Source organism: Emydura macquarii, unplaced genomic scaffold (genome assembly GCF_026122565.2).
Source record: "Emydura macquarii macquarii isolate MOO-44397 ecotype Brisbane River unplaced genomic scaffold, CSIRO-AGI_Emac_v2 contig_1305, whole genome shotgun sequence".
NCBI classification, from domain to species: domain Eukaryota; kingdom Metazoa; phylum Chordata; order Testudines; family Chelidae; genus Emydura; species Emydura macquarii.
In genome coordinates this window covers 904712-927826 of record NW_027131442.1, presented here as the reverse complement: position 1 = coordinate 927826, position 23115 = coordinate 904712, and the positions used below count along the sequence as shown (strand labels likewise).

Sequence of the window (23115 nt, the reverse complement as noted above, 5' to 3'; positions counted from 1 at the left end):
AAACCATATGCATACACACACTACGCACAATTGTGCGCATACAACCAGTTGCACAACTGCACACACACACACATACAATCACACACACAGCCCTACACCTACAAACTCACAACCCACATCTGTGCATGCACAGCACAATCACACACACAAGCTGGCCAGGGAAGTGGGGCACCTGTGGGCAGCAGCACCTGGGGAGTTAAAGATAGAGCTGTAGATTGTGTTTGCACAGCCCGACTCATCCCAGCAGCTAAAGGCTGATCAGTGGCCAATGGGAACTGGGGATGGGGGAGGGCTCCAATGGCTCCAGGGGGCTGTAGGGAGTGAGAATGCCCTCCCAGAGCGTGATCCTGGCATTTCCCAAGGGCACCTCCCCATTGGTGAGACCTGCCTACTACCAGTATACGCTCCAGCCAGCTGGTCTTCCCCTGTTCTCTCTGCCCCACTTTCTTCTATCCCATTTGGAAATCTCCACTCGGTTCTTCCCCACATCGCTCTCCCTCTGCTCTCTCCTCCATCCACTCCTCTCATTCCTTTGTTCAGTTCATTCTTTCCTTTTGGTCATCCACTCTTTCATTCTTCTTTCTTTCCCCCTTTTAATTGGTCTTTCCTCCTCTAATGCATTCTCTTCCTTCTTTTGGCTGTTCTTTTGTTCATTCTTTAATTTTTTTTCTCATTCATTTCTTTTTTCCTCTTTTCTTTCTTTCCTTCCTTCTTTCATTTATTCCATCTTTCACTTGTTTTCTCTCCTTTCTTAACTGGTTCTATTTTTTGCTCATTCTTTCTTTAATTCATTCTTTCCTTCTTTAGTTTCTTTCACTCATTCTGTCTGTCTTCCCTCCATTTGTTCTTTATTGCTGCTTCTTTCTGTAATTTATTTTTTCACTCATACATTCTTTCCCTCTTCTGTTCATTCTTTCTTTCATTCATTCTTTTTTTGCTCATACTTCCCTTTTTTAGTTTTTCTCTTTTGTGACTTCCGTCTTTTGTTCTTTCTTTAATTCATTCTTTTTTCATTTACTCTTTCTTTCCTTTAGTTCAGTGGCTCTCAACCTTTCCAGACTACTGGACCCCTTTCAGGAGGCTGATTTGTCTTGCGGACCCCCCAAGTTTCACCTCACTTACAAACTACCCGTTTACAAAATCAGACGTAAAAATACAAAAGCGTCACAGCACACTACTACTGAGACATGGCTCACTTTCTCGATTTTAACTATATAATTATAAAATAAGTCAATTAGAATATAAGTATTGTACGTACATTTCAGTGCATAGTACACAGAGCAGTATAAACAAGTCTTGGCTGTATGAAATTTTAGTTTGTACTGACTTTGCTAGTGCTTTTTATGTAGCCTGTAATAAAAATAGCCAAATATCTAGATGAGTTGATGCACCCCCTGGAAGATCTCTGCCTACCTGTAGGGGCACACGTACCCCCGGTTGAGACCCACTGCTTTAGTTTGTTCTTTCATTTTTTCCATCTTTCATCCATTCTTTCTTTCCCTCTTTAGCACCTTCATATTTCCTTATTTTCCTTGTCCCACTCCTGGTCGGTCTCTCTCTCTCTCTCTCTCTCTCTCTCTCTCTCTCTCTCTCTCTCACATACACACATGCAGAGTTGATGCCCTTATAAAGCAGACACACACATGCACTTTTCACTTCCTGCACTGCACAGAAGCGCTCTTTAACTCCTGCTCAACCGTTTGTAACCCCAGTTGTTGGCAAACAGCAGGCAAAAAACAACCCACTTAACCAGTGGATTGAGACAGAGGGAGAGTTTGCACGACCCCTCCCTGCCCCGGGCTCACCAAGCTGGGCCCCTCCGAGCCCCAAGCCCTTTCTCCAGGAGGGTAAGTTTGCACGTGGGGTGCCAAGGGGGAGCGGTGTGAGGGGAGGCGGTGGCTGGGGAGAGGGACAGCTGGGCCGGGGTGACTGGAGCGTGTCACACGTGTGTGACTAGGGCAAAGCAACCCTGATCCAGTCCACGTGGCAGGGTGGCCACGCCAGTCCAGGCCCGGCCGTGTATTGACTCTGGGATATTTTCGGGGAAGGGTAGGGCCATGCTGGGACGGGAAGAGAAGGGGAGGGGGGCTCGCAGAAGCTGCTGGGTGGGGGAGGCTGTGTTGAAGAGGGGGATTAAGGGGATTACAGAGCTGGGATGTTGGGGTAGGGGGCACTGGAGGGGGAGACCCCTGCACCCGGGGTACCCCAGAGTTCTGTCAGCCATTAGGGAAGCTCCGCTCACAACAGGAGAATCCTGGCAGCTGGGGATGGGTAAGGTCCAGCACCTTCACCCCTACCAGGGGTGTCCTGGGACAGTACAGGGGCAGGGAAAGCCCCTTGGGGGCATGGGTCAGTCTAAAGTCTGAATTTCCCCCAGGGCAACAATCTTTGGCTGGATCCATCCCCCTGTCAGGGAGCGATGGGGATCCCCATCCAGGGGGGCGATTCCCCAGTTGGAGATCCATCCCCCTGTGGAGAAGCAGTGGGGCACTCAGCCATTCCCCCGGGAGTCCCCTTTGAGACCCTTTCCCCACCTAAATTCCTCTTTCTTAATGTCCTCTCATCCCCCCCCTCCCCTTTGGGGCTTCCCCGCTTTGGAGATTTGTAAACTCAACAGAGTCCCTAACATAACTTTTCCCCTCCAGTTGGAAGTGAGCCCCCCCTGGGATCAGCCCTGGCACCGGGCCAAAGGCAAGCCTGGCTGGGATGGTGTGGATTTCCAGCCCCTCATCGCTTCAGCCTCTTTACTCCGGCTTCCAACGTAGTGCCTCCTTTCAGGGAGCGTTGCCCATGCCTCCCCCCACCTCCCCTGTCTCTCTCACTCTCTGCCCCCCAGCCCCGGCGTGGGGCGCTTGTCTCTGGGATCGAGTTGCTCTGTTTGGATTGGGCGTTGCTTTCCCAAGTGAAATCCCGTGTTGGTATTTCAGAGAGTCACAGATCCCGAGGCCAGAAGGGCCCACTGTGACCAGCTCGTCAGACCTCCAGGGCCGGCCTGACCAAGTTTGCGTTTGAACTACTAGAGAGACAAGGTGGGTGAGGCAACACCGCTCATTGGACCAGCTTCTGTGGGTGAAAAGGACCCTCTTGTGAGCTCCACAGGGACCAGCGCAGCTCCGGCGACCTTGCAAACGGTGTTTGAATTAGAGCAGATCTAGAAAACCAGCCAGTCTCCATTTCCGGCCCAGGTGGACTAGCTCTCTGGGCCCTGGTGGGTTAAACTTACATCCCTTGCCTCGCTGGGCAGCTCCTGCTGGTTTAATAGCACCTGGGACTTTCAATAGGAAGAAGCATAGCCCAGTGGTTAGGGCGCTAGCCTGGGTCTTGGTAGAGCTCGGTTCAGTTCCTTGCTCTGTCAGAGACCTGAGGCAAGTCACTTGGCCTTTCTGTGCCTCAGTTTCCCCGTCTGTGCAACAGGGATAATTGGCCTGTGTGAGGATACAGATGCATTGGGGTGCTTAGCCACTGTGCTGGTGGGGGCCAGGTAGGTCTCTAAGAGGGACTCTGTGCTGTTTATTCCCTCTTCCAGATTGGTATGGCAGAGGTTAAATAAGACCAGGTCCCTGCAGCATCTCCCTCCTGTGCATTGCCATTTATTGAGAGAGGAGAAGGGCAAGGAGGGAAAGTGGGAGGGGCCAAGCCGGAGAGGGGCGGAGCAAATAGAAGTGGGCGGGGCCAAGCAGGAGAGGGGAGGGGCAAAGAATGAGCCAGTTGCTCTGTGTCCCCAGCCTGTGGCCCATGTGGAGCCGGGATGGCGCTGACACTGCAGCGGGCGTATCACCGGCGGTGGTGGATGGCGTGCACCGCTGTGCTGGAGAACCTCTTCTTCTCTGCCGTGCTGCTGGGCTGGGGCTCCCTGCTCATCATGCTCAAGCATGAGGGTTTCTACTCCCACCTGTGCACAGGTGAGAGGGGAGAGGGCAGGGCAAGGGAAAGTGGATGGGGTGGATTGAGAGAAGGGCGGGGCAAAGAGAGAGTGGGAGGGACCAAATATGGAAGGGGAGGGGCCAAACAGGATAGGAGTGGGGTTTGATATAAGAGGAACCAAGCAGAAGAGGGAAGGGGAGGGGCAAAGAGAAAGTGGGAGGGGCAAAGAGAAAGTGGGAGGGGCCAAGCAGGAGAGGCCGGGGGGTGATATGAGGAGCGGAGGGGCAAAGGAAAGTAGAAGGAGGAGGCAACCAGGGGAGGAGTTGAGATGAGCAGGGGTGTGGCCAAGCAGGGGCGGAGCCTGAGATGAGATGGGGCGAAGCTGAGATGGGGAAGGTGGGGTAGGGACATGTGGGAATATTGGGCATTTGGGCATGGTGGGGGCTGGCTGGGCTGGTTCTGGCCCTTGTCCCAGGCGGGCGGGGCACGCACTGTGGGGTGGTTGGGTCTGATAGGGCCTGGGTTGCTCTGCCTGCCCTGAGACATCTGTGCTCCTGCCAAGAGAGACAGCCAGCCAGGGGAGAGATAGATGGACGGCGAGGGGGATTGACTCTGTGCCATGACATGGGCTCCCCCAGCCCACCCCAGCTGCTTACTGCCAAGCTGAGCCACACCCCCCTCAATGGGGACCGACCTACCAGCCCGTGCTGGGACTCGTCCTGCCTTGGCCCTCCAACTCTCGCCCCGTGGGGCTCCGGGGAGCCTGCCGCTCGGCGCAGACCCTGCCTGGCGCGGCGCTGTAAAGCATTCCTGAGCCGGGGCTGGGGCTGGGATGCCTCTGCCTCACCCTCTGCCCCCCGTGGGATCCAGCTCCCCATGGCAACCCCTGTCCCTCCCATTCCCCCTTGCCCTTTGTCCTCCCATGGGACCCTGACACTGAGGACCCTCTGCTCCCTCTGCCCCCCATGGGATCCCTCCCACTCCCACTGAGAGCCCCCCTGCTCCCCCCTTGTCCCCTGTTCCCCCCATGGGAACCCCGGCCCTCCCCCTTTAGCTCCTGTCCCCCCTGGGGCTCCTGTAGCCCCCACTAAGAGCCCCTTCTTGCCCCCTGCTTCCCCATGGGGCCCCTGCCCGGCCATGTAATAAGAGGCAGGTTCAGCCCCTGGGATGAGGGGGGACAGGGTGGGGGAGGGGCAGGTCTGATGCTGCGATTTCCCCCCCCCCCCCAAAGGTGAGACCGGGACGAACGGCTCGGTGGGGGGGCTGCACCCCCCACACTGGCCCAGCTGCGTGGAGCAGGAGGAGATGCTGAACCTGGGCTTTACCATTGGCTCCTTCCTGCTGAGCGCCGCCACCCTGCCCCTGGGGGTGCTCATGGACCGGCTGGGGCCCCGGCCCCTCCGCCTCCTCGGCAGGTGTGTGTGTGTGTGTGTGGGGAGCCTGGCTGGGGCACCTGGGGGATGGGTGTCAGGAACCCCCTAAGGGGGGAGGCAGGGCCCATGGAGATGGGAGAAGGGGTCCTGGGGGAGGAGGGTTTGGGTTGGCCAAGAGGGGGGCCCAAGGTAAAGGGAGGGATGTCCACTGGGGGCGGCCCAAGGTGGGAGGTGGAGGAGGTGCCCATGGGGTGGGGGCACTGGGGAGATGCCCATAGGGAGATCCCAGGACGGGGGAGGTGTAGATGGTTTGGGGGTGCTGGGGAAGATGCCCATGGTGGGCTGGGCCCCTCGGTTGCTCTAATTGCTGTCCTGTGCCCCTGTAGTTTCAGCTTCGCTGCCTCCTGTGCTCTGATGGCTCTGGCTGCCTACAACCCCCCAGGTGAGGTGTGGGCTCCCTCCCCACAGCCGGCAGCTCCCCACCCGCCTTCCTCCTCCCAATGGCACCCACAGTCTCCCCACCCTCCATTTCCTGAACCCCATCCATACTTCCAACCACGCAGTCCCCCATCTCCATTGCATCTCCTGCGCTCTCCTGTCCCCACCATTCCCCCAGCCCCACATCTCTCCGTTCTCCCATCCCACCGTAGCCCAGACGCATCCACTCTCTCGTTCTCTCTCCTCCCCAGTTCTCTCCCCACTGATTTTCCTTGGCCTGTCCCTGAACGGGTTTGGGGGCATCTGCCTGACCTTCACCTCGCTGACGGTGAGTGCAGGCTGTGGGCCCCAGGGGGTGGGGTGTGCCCAGCTGTGTGGGTCAGGAGGGAGTGTCCTGCCCCCCTGGATAGCTAGCTGGAGGTAGCAGAGGGTGGGACGGGTACCATGCCAGCCCTCCCCAGGGTCACAAAAGGTCTTTGGTCCCAAGGCTTCCCCTTGGGTGCCCAGAGGGGTACCTGGGTACTGAGGGGGCAGGGGGTATGGCAGGATCCTGGCGCCACATGGCAGGGGACTGACTAGCAGCACCCCCGCCCCCCACAGGCTGGCCCCCTCCTTGCTGGGGGGGGAGCAGGGAGTGATCCCCTCACCCCCACCTAAGCATGGCAGCCTTCTCAATTGGGGGGGAGGGGAATTTAACCCTCCCTTTCCCCCCCCAAGCTTTTTCCGGGGCTGCAGGGGAGAAGGAGGTTTAACCCCTTGTGTGCTGGCAAAACGGCACCTGGGCTGGGCTGGCTCGCCTGCCCGTTTCTGGGCCTGCCGGGCTCCCTGCTGGGCCCCGCCTTGCTGTGGAGGACTGCGCCCCAGCTTGGGTCCCCATGTGTGGGGAGCGGGGTGCGAGTCGGGGTCCCCTGTGCCTGCTGGCAGGGGGTTCTGTGCCTTCTCTCACCATCTCCCAGGGCGGGGCGGAGGCAGGGTGTGCTAGTCACCTGCCTTCCATGCCCGGGGCACCCAGCATGGCTGGACGGGGCTGGTTGCATGCGGGCAGCGCCAAGCTCTGAGCCTGGCACAGGAGGGCTGTGTGTGCCTGTTTGGGTCGGGTGGCAGCTGGCACTGGGGGCGGGGGACATGTTTGTGCCATGCTGAATGCGCCTGTCTGAGTCTGGGGGATGGACAGCTGGGCGCTGGAGTCCCGGGCACCTGGGGGCGGCAGGTGGGTGGGAGTGTAACTGCTGGCTTTCCATCGGGGCTGGGTTCCGAGTTGGTAGCGCTGGGCCCCAGAGAGCAGGCTGGGCCAGCCGGGGGTGTTCTTGGAGGCCGTATCCCCATGCCCGATGTAGGGCCGGGCATGGGCCCACATGCCACCCTGTCCATGAAGGCGTGCCAGCACCGGGTGCCGGCGAGCCCTCGGGGCTAGGCTGCCACGGTGCTGAGTGACCTTGGCAAAGGGACGGGAACTGCCCTATGCGGCTGGGGGTGGGGCGTGGAGGAAAGTGGGCGAGCACCGCAGCCTCTTGCGTGGGGCACTGCCTGGGTCTCACGGGGGAGGGGAGGCTGAAGAGGGGAAGGAATCTCTCCATCCAGCACACGAGGGGTTACTCTCTGCCCAGCCAACGCCCCCCTCCTCCAGGCATGGGGGAGTCGGGTTGCATCCTGGCACAGGCATAGCCCACCCACACCTGCCAGCAGCCATGTGACCTTGGCAGGTAGCCGGGCAGCCAATAGGAAGGCAGGATGGCGGGGCACACCCCTCTGCCCAGGGCTCCGGGCGAGGGAACGTGTTGGAGCCGGGCTGGGGCTGCACGTGCTGGCCTATTTACTAGACCCAAGGTGCCCTGCCTGCAGCTGCTGGATCCCCTGGGGGAGGGGACCCTGACCTTGCCCCAGAGCTGGGATCCGGCCCTGACCCTCCCACCCCATGGCACCTCCCTAACCCTGCATCCGGGATCCTGCCCCAGGGGGAATCCAGGCCTTGTCTCCCTTCCCACACCAACGCTCCCCTAGTGAGACCCTCCCTCAGCTGGGGTCAAAGGGAAAGGTTGTCCCCCCCCAGGTCTGAGTGGGTCTGTGCCCCCCCAGGGCAAGTCGGGCCGAGCCGGGCAGTGAGGAGGGGTGGGGTGATTGGGAAGGGGGTTGTCGCCCCCCCCAAAGTCTCTCCTCTGTGTCCTCCCCAGCTGCCTAACATGTTTGGGAACCTGCGCTCCACCTTCATGGCGCTGATGATTGGCTCCTACGCCTCCTCGGCCGTCACCTTCCCTGCAGTCAAGGTACGGGGGGGATCTCGATGAGGGGGGCGGCCAGGCTCAACCCCCCCTTCCTGCCCCAGATCAGTGGATGTCCTGGATTTTGGGGGAAGAGAGGGGAGCTCACGGGCACCTATTAGCGCCCTTGGGTTACATGGGGAGAAACCAGAGGTACTAGGGTGACCCCCACTCAAGATGCCAGCCAGAACCTCCCTGTCCCGTCTGCCCCCCACCCTATCTGTGTCCACCCCCCGATCTCCCTGCTTCCCTGCTCCCAGCTGATCTACGATGCCGGCGTCTCCTTCATCACCATCATGCTGACCTGGTCTGGCCTGGCCTGCCTCATCTTCCTCAACTGCCTGATCAACTGGCCCAAAGAGTCCTTCCCGGCGCCCGAGGAGGCCAACTACACGTGAGCGAGGGTGGGGGGAGTGCCAGCGGGGGGCACTGCCGGACATAAGCGTGGCTGTGGGGAAGCTCCTGGTTACTCCAGTCCCAGCCCGTCTCACTGGAGGGTGCTTTAGGAGGCGGTGGCAGGTCTCCCCCAGCAGGGGGTGCAATGGGGGGGCAGTGGCAGGTCTCCCCCAGCAGGGGGCGCTATGGGGGGCAGTGGCAGGTCTCCCCCAGCAGGGGGCGCGATGGGGGGCAGTGGCAGGTCTCCCCCAGCAGGGGGCGCAATGGGGGGGCAGTGGCAGGTCTCCCCCAGCAGGGGGCGCAATGGGGGGGCAGTGGCAGGTCTCCCCCAGCAGGGGGCGCTATGGGGGGGCAGTGGCAGGTCTCCCCCAGCAGGGGGCGCTATGGGGGGGGCAGTGGCAGGTCTCCCCCAGCAGGGGGCGCAACGGGGGGGCAGTGGCAGGTCTCCCCCAGCAGGGGGCGCTATGGGGGGCAGTGGCAGGTCTCCCCCAGCAGGGGGCGCTATGGGGGGGCAGTGGCCGTCTGTCCCAGCTGGTTCTCCTCTCACAGGCCTTTCCACCGGTCAGGAAGAAGATCAAGCTGAGCGGGCTGGCGCTGGATCACAAGGTGACGGGCGATCGCTTCTACACCCATGTCACCGCTGTGGGGCAGCGGCTGAGCCAGAAGGGGCTGTGTCCCCAGGAAGGCAAGGAGCTTTGCCCGTCCACACAGGACCTGTGCCATGGGGTCACGTCGCCCACCGAGCGTGAGTGCCACACCGCCCCCTGGGCTCTGGGTGCCAACTGGACCTAGCCTGGGGTGGCCACAGCACCCAGTGCCAATGGGGGCAGAAGGGCAGGGCTCGTGGTACCTTGCGAGGGGCAGGGTCTCTGGCTGGGAGGTGCAGGCGGGTGCAGAGCTCTCCTGGGCTGTGGGTGGGGGGCATGCAGCTTGGGGCAGCACTAGGCTGCGTGTGGGTGGGGCTCTCCCAGGCTGGGGGGGTGGGGCTCCGTGCTGTGGGCGGTGCCAGCTGTGACCCAGGCCTGCTAGTTTGTGGTCTGGCAGCTGCTGGGGACTGTGCAAGGCCGGGTGCCGCTTGCATCAGGCAACGGCTGTGTGGGCAGCAGGGCGCTGCCTGGGTCTTTGGCTCCACCTGCTGGAGGTAATGAGGAGCTGCACCTTCTCCCCTTCTCTTCCCGGCCAGACCCATGACAGGATGAATGGTTCGCACTCTGGGGCGGCCCTGACCTACGTGGGGGGCCGAGCAGGGTGACCGGATGTCCTGATTTTATAGGGACAGGCCCGATATTCTGGGCTGTGTCTTATATGGGCACCTATTATTTCCCCACCCCCTCTCCTGACTTTTCACACTTGCAATCTGGTCACCCTAGGGCCAAGCCACAGCAAGGGGGGCAGGCACGCTGCCAGCCCCCTGTGCGGCTGCTGGACTGGAGCTTAGGAGAACTCAGGAGTCCTGGCTCCCAGCCCCTCCATTCCACCCCTTCCCCTCCCAGACTGGGGATAGAACCCAGGAGTCCTGGCTCCCAGCACCCAACTACACACCACTCCTGCCCCTCCCAGGAGCCAGGGGTCCAACATTGGTGAGATTCACCAGTTCCCACATGCGAGAGCACAGGTGGGGGGGTTTCCTCTGTGACAGAGGCTCCTGTGGGCCCCATGTCTGTGTGTGGCGGGTGGCATCTGAAGGTAATGGGGTCTCCGGTGGGGGAGCATGGGGCCAAGCCTGGCTGAGGATGTGGGGGTGATAGGGTGTCTGGTGGGGTGGGGGGGTGCAGTCGTGTCTGGTGGAGAGGTGGGGGATGTCTGGGGCTGACAGTGACGTGCCCCCGCCTGCAGGCTCGGTCCCCTTCCGCCGCAGCGTCTGCTCACCCATCTTCCTGTGGAGCCTAGTCACCATGGGCATGACCCAGCTGCGCATCATTTTCTACATGGCGGCCATGAACAAGATGCTGGAGTTCCAGGTGACGGGCGGCAGCCAGCACGGTGAGGGCCCGGCGGGGCGTCACGGATCCACAGGGTCTACTCCATGCCCAGCCTCTAACCAGTCCCTGGCCCCCAAGGCCCGTAGGCTCCAAGGCTCCAAAACTGGCAGCTTTGGCCAGCAGCCGCCTTTCCCCTTTGTTCTTCTGCTGGGGCCTTCGTGCTGCTTCCCAGCCAAGGGCTGGAGGAACGTCTCCCTCCTCCTAGCTGCAAAGGATGAATGTCCCGGCCATTGGGGTTCCCACTGTCTTACCCGATTCTCCATTGATGTGGGTCGATTTCTACCAGTCCTTTGACGACCCGTTGGTACCACCCCAGCCTGCTACGGGACGTGCACGCCTCCTGGCTCTTGCTCGGCCCCAAGAACAGCTTTGTTAACCTTTTGCACTCTTGTGCAGAGCAGTGCAAAGCACGGAGGGAAACTGAGGCACGCATAGGCCTCATAAACAAAGTGCCAAAATGCCCACTTGATCACAAGGGGATGTAGGCCAGGACGGGGTGTTGGGGGGAATGGAGGCTGCTATCATGGAGCCACAGGATGTGTGCTATGCCCTGGCTTTTCCACTGCTCTCCAAGGATCCCCTTCAGCGAGCAGACCTACAGAGGGTGCCGCTCTTTCTTAAGGGCAGGTCACGAGGCCTCCCCACCTCTGGGCTCCACTGTGAGCTCTGCGCAGCCGGGCCTAGTGAGCCAGCCCAGGCTCCTGGCCACAGAGCTCCCCGCAGCCAGCTCTCGGTCTGTTGTCTGCAGGCTGAGTTCGTGTGTCTGCCTGCGAGATAGTCCTGGGAGTCGCTTGGGGCTCTTACTGGCTTGGCAGACCCTCCATCGATGTGCCAGGCCTTTAAGGACCCATCTCAGACAGTTATGGGACCCAACACCCCATGCCCCGAGAACTGCTTTTTAACCCTTTTGTGCCCAAAAGTAGTAATGCAAAGTACAGAGGGAAACTGAGTCAGGCACACAAATCTCTCAGAAAATCACCACTTCATCGCAGGAGGGCACAGGCCAGCAGGGGGAGCTGGGTGTGTGTGTGTGAGGGGGGAGCTGGGGTAGGAAGGGGGAGGCAGAGGCCAGCAGGGGGAGCTGGCTGAATGTGGGAGGGAGAAGATGATGGGGGGACATAGGCTAGGGTGGGGAATGGGATCTTCTCTCGAGGCCCTTTATCCCCTGTCTGTGTCTTCCCTTTTCCCCCCTCCGTTGACCCCAGTGTCAGAGGAGCAGATGGAGCAGGCCGAGGACACAGGTAGGAGCGGCTGGGAGATACCTGCCGGGTTGGAGGGAGGGGGGTCACTGTGGGAGTGGCCCAGATGCCTGGCCCCAGCCCCCAGAACATACAGAGCTGCCAGGAGACTGGGGAGGCCTGGTCCCTGATGGGGAAAGGAGTGGGGGTGCAGTTTCCCACATGGGGTGGTGGACTGATACCCTCCCCCAGCACCGTGTGGGTATAGCCTGGGGGGCTGGGTTCCCCGCATAGGGCAGAGGGGTGGGGCCCGGGTGTTGGGTTCCCCTCCTGAGGGGGAAGGGCCTGGGCATAGGGGCTCCTCCCTGATGGGGATTAGGGGGCGGGGACTGGGCCAAGGGGTCTCTGCGCTGATGGGAGGGGCAGAGCCGGGTCTGAGGGTCTCTCCCCAGTGGGGCTGGGGGCAGGACCTGGGCACTGGGTTCTCACCCTCTCCCTGCTGCACAGTTGGGTTCTACGCCTCCATCTTCGGGGTCATGCAGCTGCTCTGCCTCGTCACCTGCCCCTTCATCGGCTACGTGATGGACTGGCGCATGAAGGACTGCGTGGACGGGCCGCTGGGCACGGGCCCCACCGCCATAGCTGGGTGAGAGGGTGTGCCCGGGGCGTGGGCGCTGCCAGGGGGGCTGGGAGTGCGAATCCTGGCGCTAGTGGTCGGGCCGTGGGCCCCGTTGACTGGGGCTGGTGACTCTCTCCCTTGCTATTCTCAGGGCCGGGAAGTCGCCTGCCAAGCCCCGTTACCGCAAGATCCAGAAGCTCACCAACGCCATCCGGGCCTTCACCTTCACCAACCTGCTGCTTGTGGGCTTCGGGGTTACCTGCCTCATCAACAACCTACCTCTGCAGGTACCGCTGGTCCCCCACCCTGCTCCCCACAGAGCCCCCGGCGGGTGCTGCCCCGTGGCACGTCCGGGTGGGGGCTGCCCTGAGTCTCCTGCCCTTTCCTATCATGCCCCAGGGCGGGTGTCATTCTCAGCCCAGCCCATCTGCTGCTGACCCCCCCCCGCCCCCCCGGTGCACCCCACATTTTGACGATCCCCCCCTCAATCTTTCTTGCTCTCTCCGCAGTTTTTGACCTTTGTCCTTCACACCATGGTGCGAGGCTTTTTCCACTCCGCCTGCGGGGGTCTCTACGCCGCTGTGTGAGTCGTCCGTCCCGGCCTCCCCGCGTGCCCCTGCTACACACCCCAGAACCTGGAGTGCTGGCCTGGGAGGCCCACGGGGGCCTGGCCCAGCAACCGGGGCCCCGTCTCCCTGACGTTCCTGGGGGGGGCCAAGCCCCGCTGGCTGAGGCTGATGGCCTTTGGTGGGGTTGGTCCCTCTTGCTGGCCAAATATACGGGGGGTACAAACCCTGCCCCCACGGCATGAGGGTGGCTCCCTTGCCCCATCTGGCTGGGGCGTGGGGCAGGCGGGAGGGGAGATGGGGGGTTGCCTCCTTGATCCCACTGCTCTTCCTGACTGCTGGGGCCATGGCAGAGGTTTGGGAGGGGAGGGGGGTCACTCATCGAGGGGGAGGGGCTCACGCCTAGGACTTTGGCGGGCAGAGCCCTCACTGGCCGCTTGGCCTTTGGTCGGCAGGTACCCATCCGGTCACTTTGGCACGCTGACTGGCCTGCAGTCGCTGATCAGCGCCGTCTTCGCTCTGCTGCAGCAGCCGCTCTTCATGGCCATGGTGGGGCCCCTGGCTGGTGACCCCTTCTGGGTGAGCGAGGGGGCCACGGCCCAGGGACAGCCGTGTCCTGGGATCCCCTCCCTGCAAGCCTCAGGCTGGGGAAGCCGGCACGCCGCCCCCGCCCCGTGGGGCTAGCACTTGGCAAAGAGACAGGGCCATACCCGGGCCTGCCTGACCCCCGCCCACTCTGGGGCACATCCACCCAGGGGTGAGGGAGGCTGGAGTGTGGATCTGAAATCCGGTGCTCTCTCCTCTGGCTGGGTGGGGGGCTCTGCAGAGACTCCTGGTCCCTGTTAGAGCAGAGGTTGCCATTTGCCCCAGTTGAATGCATTAGCTGAGACTGCGGAGGTGAGGGGTGGGACTAGACCCAGGCTCCTCCCACCATCCTGAACGGGGTCACGGGACATCCCTGGCCCTGGAGAAAAGGAGCATCTTTTGGTATCTTGGGGGAAGGAATAGGATGGCTCAGGGGGCAGGGAATGGGACATGGGGCCTTTCCCCTCTAGGAAGAGCTGGCTCGGATCTGGCCCCAGGTTGGGGGCACTGGCTGGCTCAGAGGGTTTGGAAGGGGACAGGGGGTCTTTCCTGGTATGGGAGCTGGCTCTGATCTGTCCCCAGTGCGGGGATTAGCTGGCTCAGGGCATGGGAAATGGGACGGGGGCCTTTCCTCTCTAGGGGGCGCCACCACTGATCCAGCTCCAGGATAAGGGCTGACTGGCTCAGCGGGTGTGGGGAATGGGTCACGGGGCTTTTCGCCTCTAGGGAATGCTTGCCCCTGGGCCTGCTTGCGGGACAGGTGCCTGCGTCCAGATTGGCAAAGCCGCCCAGTTGGCGTTAAAAAGACCTTGAAGCCTGAGTGCCTTGCCCCACGGGGAAGGAGTGCAGGCCTGTGGAGCGGGCCCCTTTCCCAGCATGCCGTGCAATTAATACAGGGGTGGAGAAGGAACATATTTTGGTGGCTGAATCACTGAGTGGGTAGCTCAGCTGTGAGATGAAATCATTGATTTTTTTTCCCTCTCCCCTCCAAATCTCTCTCCCTTGCCTTGCATCCCCCCCCCCCTCAGGTCAATTTAGGTCTCCTCATCTTCTCTCTCCTGGGTTTCCTGCTGCCCTTCTACCTCTGCTACTTCCGGCGTGCCCTTCTCCAGGACCAGGCAGCGCCGGGAAAGATGCCGGACCTAGCCGAGGGTGCCCAAGTCAAACTCCAGGACGGCATGGCCCTCAATGGCGTGCTGAGCGCTGACGACACTGCGGCATAGGGGGGCTAGGGAACGGGGGGGGGAGCGTGGGTGACATAGAACAAAATGCCAGATCCGCTCATCAGACGATTGCTGAACAGATGGGATGAGACACTAAGAGCAGGAAAAAGAAACACTTGTAGGTTTCAATACGCGGGAGCCATGGAAATAGCCGAGCTGCGTCGAATTTCTAATAGTTTATATATGTATATATATATATATAGATAGATGGAGAGTGAGAGCTCTATGTTTTTGCAGGGAACTTTATAAAGCTCTATGGCTGTAAATAGCTCACCAAAGATCGGGGTGCACTCCCAAACCCAAATCAAGATGCACCCTTCTCATAAAGATCTCTCCCTTGGAAAGGGGTGTTGGGTCAGAGCATTAATAATACTAATTTCTAGCACTTACCTAGCCACTTTCACCTGTCAAACCGTGGTGGGTGAGTATTGTAATCCCCCCCCCCCCATGTTATAGATGGGGAAACTGCCTAGCTGCCAAGCCCTGTGTTTGAATCACAACTTCCCCATCCCTGCCCTGACTGATCATGATTTTGCCAATCTGCTAACAAAGTTTCCTCACTCTGTTAGGAGGACCTACCCTGTTGGCCCACGCTGGGTTGTCGATAAAGTTTCTTTCTCTTCTAGGACATCCCCTGTCTGCCAACAGTGGGTGTTGATAAAACTTTCTGTTTCTTTTAGGACATCCCCTGTCTGCCAATGCTGGGGTATCAATAAAGTTTCCCCTCCCTTCTTGGTCCACCCCACACCAGGATACCCTCTGTCTGCTAACTGGGATGTCAATAAAGTATCCTTCTCTTATAGGACACCCTCTGTCTCCTGACACCAGGGTGTCGATCAAGTTTCCCCTCCCCTATTTTTATAAGCTATCTCGCTGTGAACAGTGGCTTTGGGTGCCACCCCACTCCAGCAGAACGAGGCTCCAGGAGATGTCTGGGGTGAGTGGCTGCCAGATGCATATTTCTCAGGTGCTCCGATTTGTCTCCTATTTGGGAGAGAACAAACGTCCACATCCACAAATGGTACTAAGAGTGGATCAGTTCCGAGAATGGGTTCTGAGTCAGGCTGGGGACCTAGGGTGATGGGTGCAGGGGCAGGGGTGGCAACACCAACAGGAGGTGGATGAAATTGCAGGCTATCGTTGACTTCCATCACTCCAGCCAGCTCTGGGCAATCACAGCTGACCACCTTCTGGTGACATGGTTGCATCCATTCTCTGTGGTGTTGCCCCCTTTCCCAGAAGCCAGCGAAGGGGTGAGCTGGGCAGCGAAGGGGTTAGTTCCCTCGTAAGCCCTGCTGTCTCTCCCCTTCCCCATCGCCGCTGCTCCCTAGCCCAGAGGATATTTAATTTATTGTTCTGCTTGTATGTTTCAGAGGAAATAAAAAGGCAAATGTGAGACCAGGTGGTGTCTGTGTCTAGGTGATCCAGACCCCCACCCCAATGATATTCCATCTCTCTTGGGGCTCCCAGAAATTTCATTAGCGACGTCTAATATTCAGGGGCTCAAATCTTGGCCCAGAGCAACTGAACTGAGGGACTAGAACGGGCAGCACGCTTGGAGCTGGAATTCAGTGTCTGCCCAATGCAGGGCGATGGAAGAATTTGAACCCCATGGCCCACTTGATGCATCTGAAATAATTGCAGCAGTTCAGAAAGGGGCTTGGGCGTCGTTGCAGGCAGAGAGTGGAGAGCTCTGCCTGATGGGCAGCTGCCGTTGAAGCCGCAGGGATGTGAGGATGCAGAAGGAACGTGATAGTGAATAATAGTGAGACTATTATAGTGCCTTCGTATCAATTGATGGTGCGGTCTTACCCGGACACCGTGTGCTGCATGGCTCGTCCCGTCTTCAGAAGGATATTGCAGATCTAGAGGGGTTCAGAAAAGGGTGACAAGAATGACCTGGAGGGCCTGGAAACACTCGCCGATGATGAGAGATTGTAAAGATGGGGGCTTGTTACCTTAGAGAGTGGATGGATGGGTGGTGGGGGAGTACAGGATCGATGTCTATAAAATACTGTCTGGTCTCGAGAAGGGAGAGCTGGAGCTACTGCTCTCCATGTCTCCTGACATAAGGGGACAGTGGGAGACATGGAAAGGGGGCAAATGCCAACCCATACAGTGGAAACACGTGTTTTATACGACACACTGGTAGCAGGTGGAACTCCCTGCCACAAGACTGCAGCAAGGCTAAGAGCAGGGCTCCAAAAAGGGACTGGCTGTTTCTATGGCTAACGAGACTCGTCCAGGGGCTAGTGAATGCTGTCTACACTGGGGCGGGCATATTAGATCTCCGGCTGCGGGGTTCAAGCCTGTCTCGGATTACTAGTGATGAAGATGAGACCCAGTGTGGGGGGCAGATTACCCCACATCTGCTCCTGGAGGGGTTCTTACACTTTCCAGGGCAGCCTTTGGTTCCAGCCATTGTTAGAGACGGGAAGCTGGGCTTGATGGCCCAGGCCCTGGGCTCTGCCCCAGTCTGGTGGGCTCCGTAGTCCTGCATGGTGACTGGCCGTGCCACTTGCTGCAACCTCATGACACCCTGGGATCACCCCGTCAGAACAGGGTTGGGCTTGGTTAGTACTGGGATGGGAATGTGGTGCAAGGCACCGGTGTGTGTGAGAGAGAGAGAGATGGAGCCACACATTCTGTGCCATGCTCTGGCCTGGAAGCCCTCCCGTGGGGGGATCCCTTCAGTGTGCCAGGCTCCCAAAGGGTTGCACCTTTGCGCTAGGACAGGCCACGCGGCTTTAGTGCCCCCGAGACAGAGCTCTGAGCTCACAGGATAGCATGTGCAACACATACTGCGGGCAATCACATTTCTGGGGGTTGGGGGTGTCACTGGGGTTGCCATTGTCTGTGTAGGCTCAGCCAGTCCTTGGAGTTGGTGTCAGTCCATCCTTAATGAGACCTTCAGACCAGATCCCTCCATGCAGTTACATGTGTTGAACCTCGTGGGTCTCCTGCTTTTTACACTCAGTGTGTAGCTGTACAAAGCACAGAGGGAAACTGAGGCACACATTGAACCATAAAGATATTACACAAATTCCCATATTTGTCACAGGGGCTCATAGGGGGTGCTGTTCCCTCCCACCCAGTGCTGGTCCCAAAGCCCCGTTGGGGTGCTGGGGATGCTGTCCTACAGAGAGCGCGGTAGGGGTCCAGTAGGGGGCGCTCTCTCCCCTTTCAGTGCTGGCCCCAATGTGGTCCTATTTGTGACCCGGGAAGTGGGCGGGCTTCACTGCAAAAGGCCCCCACCCCAGCCTAAGGGGAGGAGCCACTAGACCCCGGAGGCAACTAACATCGGGGGACAACTAATGAAAAAGCAGGGAGGGGCGTGGCCCCAATGTGGTGTTAGGGAGCTCTGTGCTGCTTTAGCTTCTAGCTTTCAGATGAGATTTAAAAATGCGGCCCGGACGAGGTGCAATAATGGAAGAATCTGTTGCACTTTCCAGAAGAACAGAAACATTAACTCACTGTTCCCTCCTCCCCCCCCAAACGCCAGTCCTGTGTTTACCTTCTGCCTCCTTTGGCTTCCCCATGAAGCTTTGTTTCGACAGCACTTTGGTCTGCATTTCTTCTCCTACGTTGTTCTGGGGTGTTAATAACAGCTGCTGCGCCTTCCCCCAGAGGTGGCTGCATATGCATGCTGGGGGGCATGCGGCTTCTGTAAAGCGCTGTGGGGTCCTTTGGCCTGAAATGTCAGTGGTACGGAAGTTATTGCTGCGTCCCCTTTGGGGCCTGTCCCTCTTGGTGGAGTGGAAGTCCAGCGCAGTGTGATTGCCCGGAGCCGGGGTTGTATTTAGGGGCACAGTCCCCTGTTGCGGCACCTTCAATATCTCAGCAGCCCGCTGGGCTGGTGCCACCCTATTAGATTTGACTCGGAGCAGGGATAATCATTCGTGTCTCATTGGGTTGCCATCTGGCTGAGTTTTGACCAGCCCGGCTGGTTTCTCTACTCTCATGCTGGTCAAGAGCTGTAATTTGCCAGGTTTTTTTTTTTTTTGCTGCTGCATGGACCATCCATTTCCCGGCTGCGCCCCAGCCCCGAGAGGAGCTGCCGTGGTTTGGCAGGTGGCTGGCGAGGTCCCTGCACGTGGCATGCAATGCACTCCTGGCTATGAAGGGCACGCCACCCAGGTCCCGCTCTGCGGCTTGGTGGGCTGCGTCTGCACAGCCGTGGCAGCTTCTCTCAGTGCCAGGGACCGGCCGGCAAGCATGATGGACCCGCCAGCTGAGTATGGGGCTTTGGTGGGGGAAACCGGGTTCCTGGAAGAGGACGGTAGAGGACTCCCTCATGAGTTGAGACTCCTGGGATGGGGTGGGTGGAGGGGCTCGTGGCTGGGAGGGGGGGGGCGCCTGCAAGGGGAAGAGAAGGGTCAGGCTGTCTCAGACTACAGGGGTCTGTGTCTCTCCAAGCTCCATGAGCAAATCCCAGCCCCTGTGATGTCCACAGCCGTCTCCCAACGATGCTGGTGGGTCCAGGACCGCCGTCTGCACACGCTCGTGTGGCTCTGTAGGAGACAGCTGCGGCCGGGCGGCTGCATAGAGGTGCTGGGAATCAGTCGCGTAGTAGCCTGTGCACACTGGGTGGGGTCTCCTGGACCCATCGCCCCTTCTGTCCAGCTAAGCAGGTCCCAGCTGCAGCATGCAATGTCCAGGGAGGGCTGGGGGTCTCTCTGTCACACTCATGCTCTCTCTCTCCTGCAATGCCATCCCCAAATAGCCATCCCCGACACCGCCTCGACCTGCGCCTGTGGCGCTCCCAGACCCCGCTCTGGCCTGCTACCGAATCCCCCTGCAGATACTGACTGAAAAAGGAAGGGGAGGGGGTTAAGAGGGTCAAGGGTTGGAGCGTGGATGTGATACACGGAAGAAGATTAAAGCGCTGGGCTGTGGGCCAGGACTCCTGGCTTCTATTCCTGATACTGACCTTTTGGATGACCCTGGGCAAGTCCCTTCCTGGCTCTGTGCCTCAGTTTCCCTGTCTGTAGAAAGCGAATAATGGGAGGGTTGCATGGGTTTGAGCTGTGGGGCTGGAACAGGCTAGGGAGGGGCGAAGGGAAATATGATTTATTGGCTGGGGCTGAGGCTAAAGGCTATTTCCGTTAATAGATACAAGGTTCTTTCTTTCTTTCTGATGTTCTTGTCTCTTGTCCTTTCTGTAGCCCAGCGCCGCGCTGGTGGTGGCCATCTCAGTTCAGGCCAATGGATGGCAGGAAGCTGGAGTGGGAAGCCTTCCATGAGCTGGGGGAGGGGGCTGCTATTGCTTGGGCAGGAGATGGGCAAAGCCGGCGGGTGCGGCCAGGCCCCACCCATGGCTTGGCTGCTTTGCCAAGCGCAGGGCCAGCAGGAAGGGAGCTCTCTGCGCTCCTTTCTGGTGCTGCTCAGAGGAAATAAGCCCACCTGAGAAATCCACCTTAGCGGTTAACAGCTGCGCTACGGCGCAAAGCTCATGCCGCTCCAGGGTTTAGTGCCCTCGCCTGCGGGGAGGGCGGGTGACACAAAAAGGTTCAATGATGAGTCATTGGGAGGATCTCAAAGCACTTTGAAAATACCCATGGAAGGAGCCTCCCCATTCTGCCTGCCGTATGGAGCTCCTCAGGGGCCAGCTAGGTGTGCCGGAGCCAAAACGAGAACCCAGGAGTCCTGACCCACAGCCTGCTCTAATCCCTAGACCTGATGCCCCCTCCCTCAGCTAGGGATAGAACTTAGAACCCAGCCGCCTCTGCTTTAACCAACCAGAACCCACTAATCTCCCAGAGCAGGAGAGAGGACCCAGGAGTCCTGGCTCCCCAGCCCCACTGCCTGCTTGGAGCCAGGCTAGAACCCAGTCCTGGCTTCCAGCCCCTCTCCTCCCCCTCTGACCACTAGATCGCACTCCCCTCCCTCCGGCTGTGTTTCACTGGTCCTTGTGCCCACACGGAGAGCTGGTGCGTTTTGTGACCTTCCTCATCCTGATCCCACGCGGAGGTGTTTTCGGGTGCTGAGGTGCCAGGGATCCCGGTCCGGTTCTTCCTGTGGCTGTTGCTCCCCTTGGGGATGGGGCACAGATCCAGTTGCCCAGGGGCAGAGATGACCGCCTTTGGGGTGGCAGGGGAGGGAGCAATGGCCTGTGAGTGGCTGGCTGCCCAGTGAGGTCTCTACCCCCAGCATCAGCTGGGCAGGGGGGCTTGGCTGGTGCCTGTGCTGAGTGGGTGAAGCTGTGGGTGCAGGTGTTACTGCAGTGCCATGCCCGGCCCAGCCATGCTGCCCATCCTGGGTGGGCCATCCTTCCACGGGCACAGGGGGCAGCCGCGCCATCAACCTGGGCAGCGCAGAGACCGGTTGGGGCAGGTGGTGGTGGTGGGAAGGAGGGTCTGACCCGGCAGCTTCCGGCTCAGCCCAAATACCCAGAGGACCGTGCCACTCGTATGGGACAGACTGCCCCGGGGCATGGCACTGTGCCACCCCTTCCCGCTCTGCAGCAGGGTGGCAACCAGGCCATCAGGGCAGGCCCTCTGTCCTCACCCACCCAGCCAGAGCCCAGGCTAATCCCTGCGGGAGGAAGTAATTCCCCTTGCTGGGAAGATTATTAGCAGAAGCCGGACTGCGCCCCTCCTAATCCCGGAGCCTGAAGGGGGGGCCATGGGTCTGCGGCGGCCTCCTTCTAACCCTTGAGGTGCCAGGCCCACCAGATCTGGGCGTGGCCAGGCAGGGACCAGGACTGGCATCGCCTGCTCGGCCGTCGTGCAGATGGGCACCGAGCGTGGCCGGGCGAGACAGGCAGCACTGGGCACTAACTCCTAGGGCACCAAGCCAGGCCCCCGTGCCCTTGGGGGTCAGATCAGCCTTGGTGGTGGGTTTCCCCCACAGCAGCATGGCCCCTCAGTGCTTCATCCCACTCTGTCTAACACCCATGCCCTGGGGTGCGGAGAGGCCACCCCGTGGACCTTAGGGACCCCTGATTGCTCACTGCAGGCCTGGCTGGGAGGGCTGGCTGGAGAAGGAGGGTCGTGGCGGGAGGGAAGGGCCCTGATGTTGGTGTGTGGGAGGAAGGGCTGGACTCCCTCTCCCCCAAAGTTGGCACGGGGGCAGCAGGCAGCGATGAGCAAATGAAGATGCCGGGCGGGGCTGGAAAAGGGAAAACAACCTGTTTTTTGCAGCTAACAGGAACAGATGGTGCGAAAGGCTGCATGTTGGGGGGTGGGGGGGTGGGGGGGCATGGCAAAGGGATCATGGAAGAGGACTGAAGGCAGCGGACATGACTGAGCCCCCCCCCACTTCTCACCCCACTGCCCTTCCCCGAGAATCCAGGGGGCGAGGCTGGCTCCCCCCCCCCAACATCCCCACTGCCCCAGGGACATTATAGGGGTCCTCGAGCGGGGCACCTGATCCCTCTGGGCACTGCCCTGCCTGTGGGCACTGGAGGGGGGGCCCTGGTGCAGCTCTGGCAGGAGACAGACCCTGTCCCATATATACGCAGCTCCCTCCATGGGACCCCCAGCCAAGTCCTAATGGCGCTTTCTGCCCCTGAACCCCCTATGGTGCCCTGTCCTGGTCAGGATGGGGGGAGTGCAGCACCCCCTCTGAACTCTCTGCTTCATTGCACCCCCTTCCCAGCGAGGGGTACCCCCCACCAGCCCCTAGCAACACAGGCCAGGTGCTAGGACTGGCTGCAAAGGCTTGGGCTTTGCACCATCGGAGGGGGGGGCGGCGTGAGCTGGGGGTGGGGAACCACATAGGCGGGCATGGGGGGGGGGGGGATGGGGAGCAGGGGGAGGGCAGAGAATGAGAACAAGGCAGCATCCCAGAAGAAGGGGCAGGGACACGGGCCTGTGTGTGCCAGGCGAGTACTTCAGGGGCTGCCAACCCCCTCTTCACCCGCACAGGGCCATGGGGGGGGAGCACCTGCCAGTGTGCCCTGGGCTCATCCCGCCTGCCCAGCACATCCGGCACTAGCCAGCCCATTATGTGGCCGGGTCCTGGGCGTGCGCATCCCCCAGCAGCTCTGGCTCCTAGCGTGGCCCTGCCTTAGCTCCCGCCAGGCCCGGGTCCTGGGTGATGGGCAGGGAAGGGAGGAGATGCAGTTGCCCTGGCCAGTTTTATCACCTTAGGTGTGGGGGGGGGGAGGGGCCCGCTGGATTCAGGCCCAGGCACTGGGGATCCATGCCACAGCCCTGGGATTCCTGGCTTTGCACCCACCGCCGCATGCAGTGGAAAAACAAAAACAAGACACAAGTTCCTCGTCTTGGGGGAAAGCATCAGACCGTGACCTCGGTGTGAGCACCACGCTGATGCTGCCTGAGTCTGCAGAGAGACTGAGCCTGTGGCTTGGAGGGGTGTGAGCAGCCCTGCGTTAACTCTAGTGACCTAGGACCGTCTCTCCTCCCCCACATGCCTGCCCCCACCCCCTCCAGCCTGTGCCTCTCCCCCTGCCCACCCCACATTGTGCAGGCAGGCACACACCAGCGAGGGGCATGCTGGATGCATGGGGTGGGCACTGAAGGTCATGGGGGGGAATCAGGTGTCCAACAGCTGAGTCTGGTCCCCTCCCGCCAAAGGGAGCTCCCTTTCTATGACCAATGCCCCCCCGGAGTTGAGAGTTTTTCCCAGGCACATCCCCGCCCCAGCACGGGAAGGGTTAACCCCCCATT

At 60.2% G+C, this 23115-nt stretch overlaps 1 protein-coding gene across 1 annotated transcript; it reads left to right on the top strand.

Moving 5' to 3' along the window:
- The first annotated feature begins 1652 nt into the window (after window positions 1-1652).
- SLC43A1 (solute carrier family 43 member 1) lies at window positions 1653-16038 on the top strand. The gene is made up of 16 exons (XM_067550738.1): window positions 1653-1847; window positions 2928-3029; window positions 3726-3902; window positions 5096-5279; window positions 5624-5679; window positions 5927-6003; window positions 7847-7939; window positions 8194-8327; window positions 8896-9074; window positions 10166-10312; window positions 11517-11552; window positions 11997-12135; window positions 12260-12395; window positions 12618-12691; window positions 13130-13253; window positions 14288-16038. Exons 3-16 carry the CDS (start codon window positions 3749-3751, stop codon window positions 14480-14482), a joined length of 1728 nt encoding a protein of 575 aa, XP_067406839.1. The 5' UTR covers window positions 1653-1847; window positions 2928-3029; window positions 3726-3748; the 3' UTR covers window positions 14483-16038.
- The last annotated feature ends 7077 nt before the right edge of the window (window positions 16039-23115 follow it).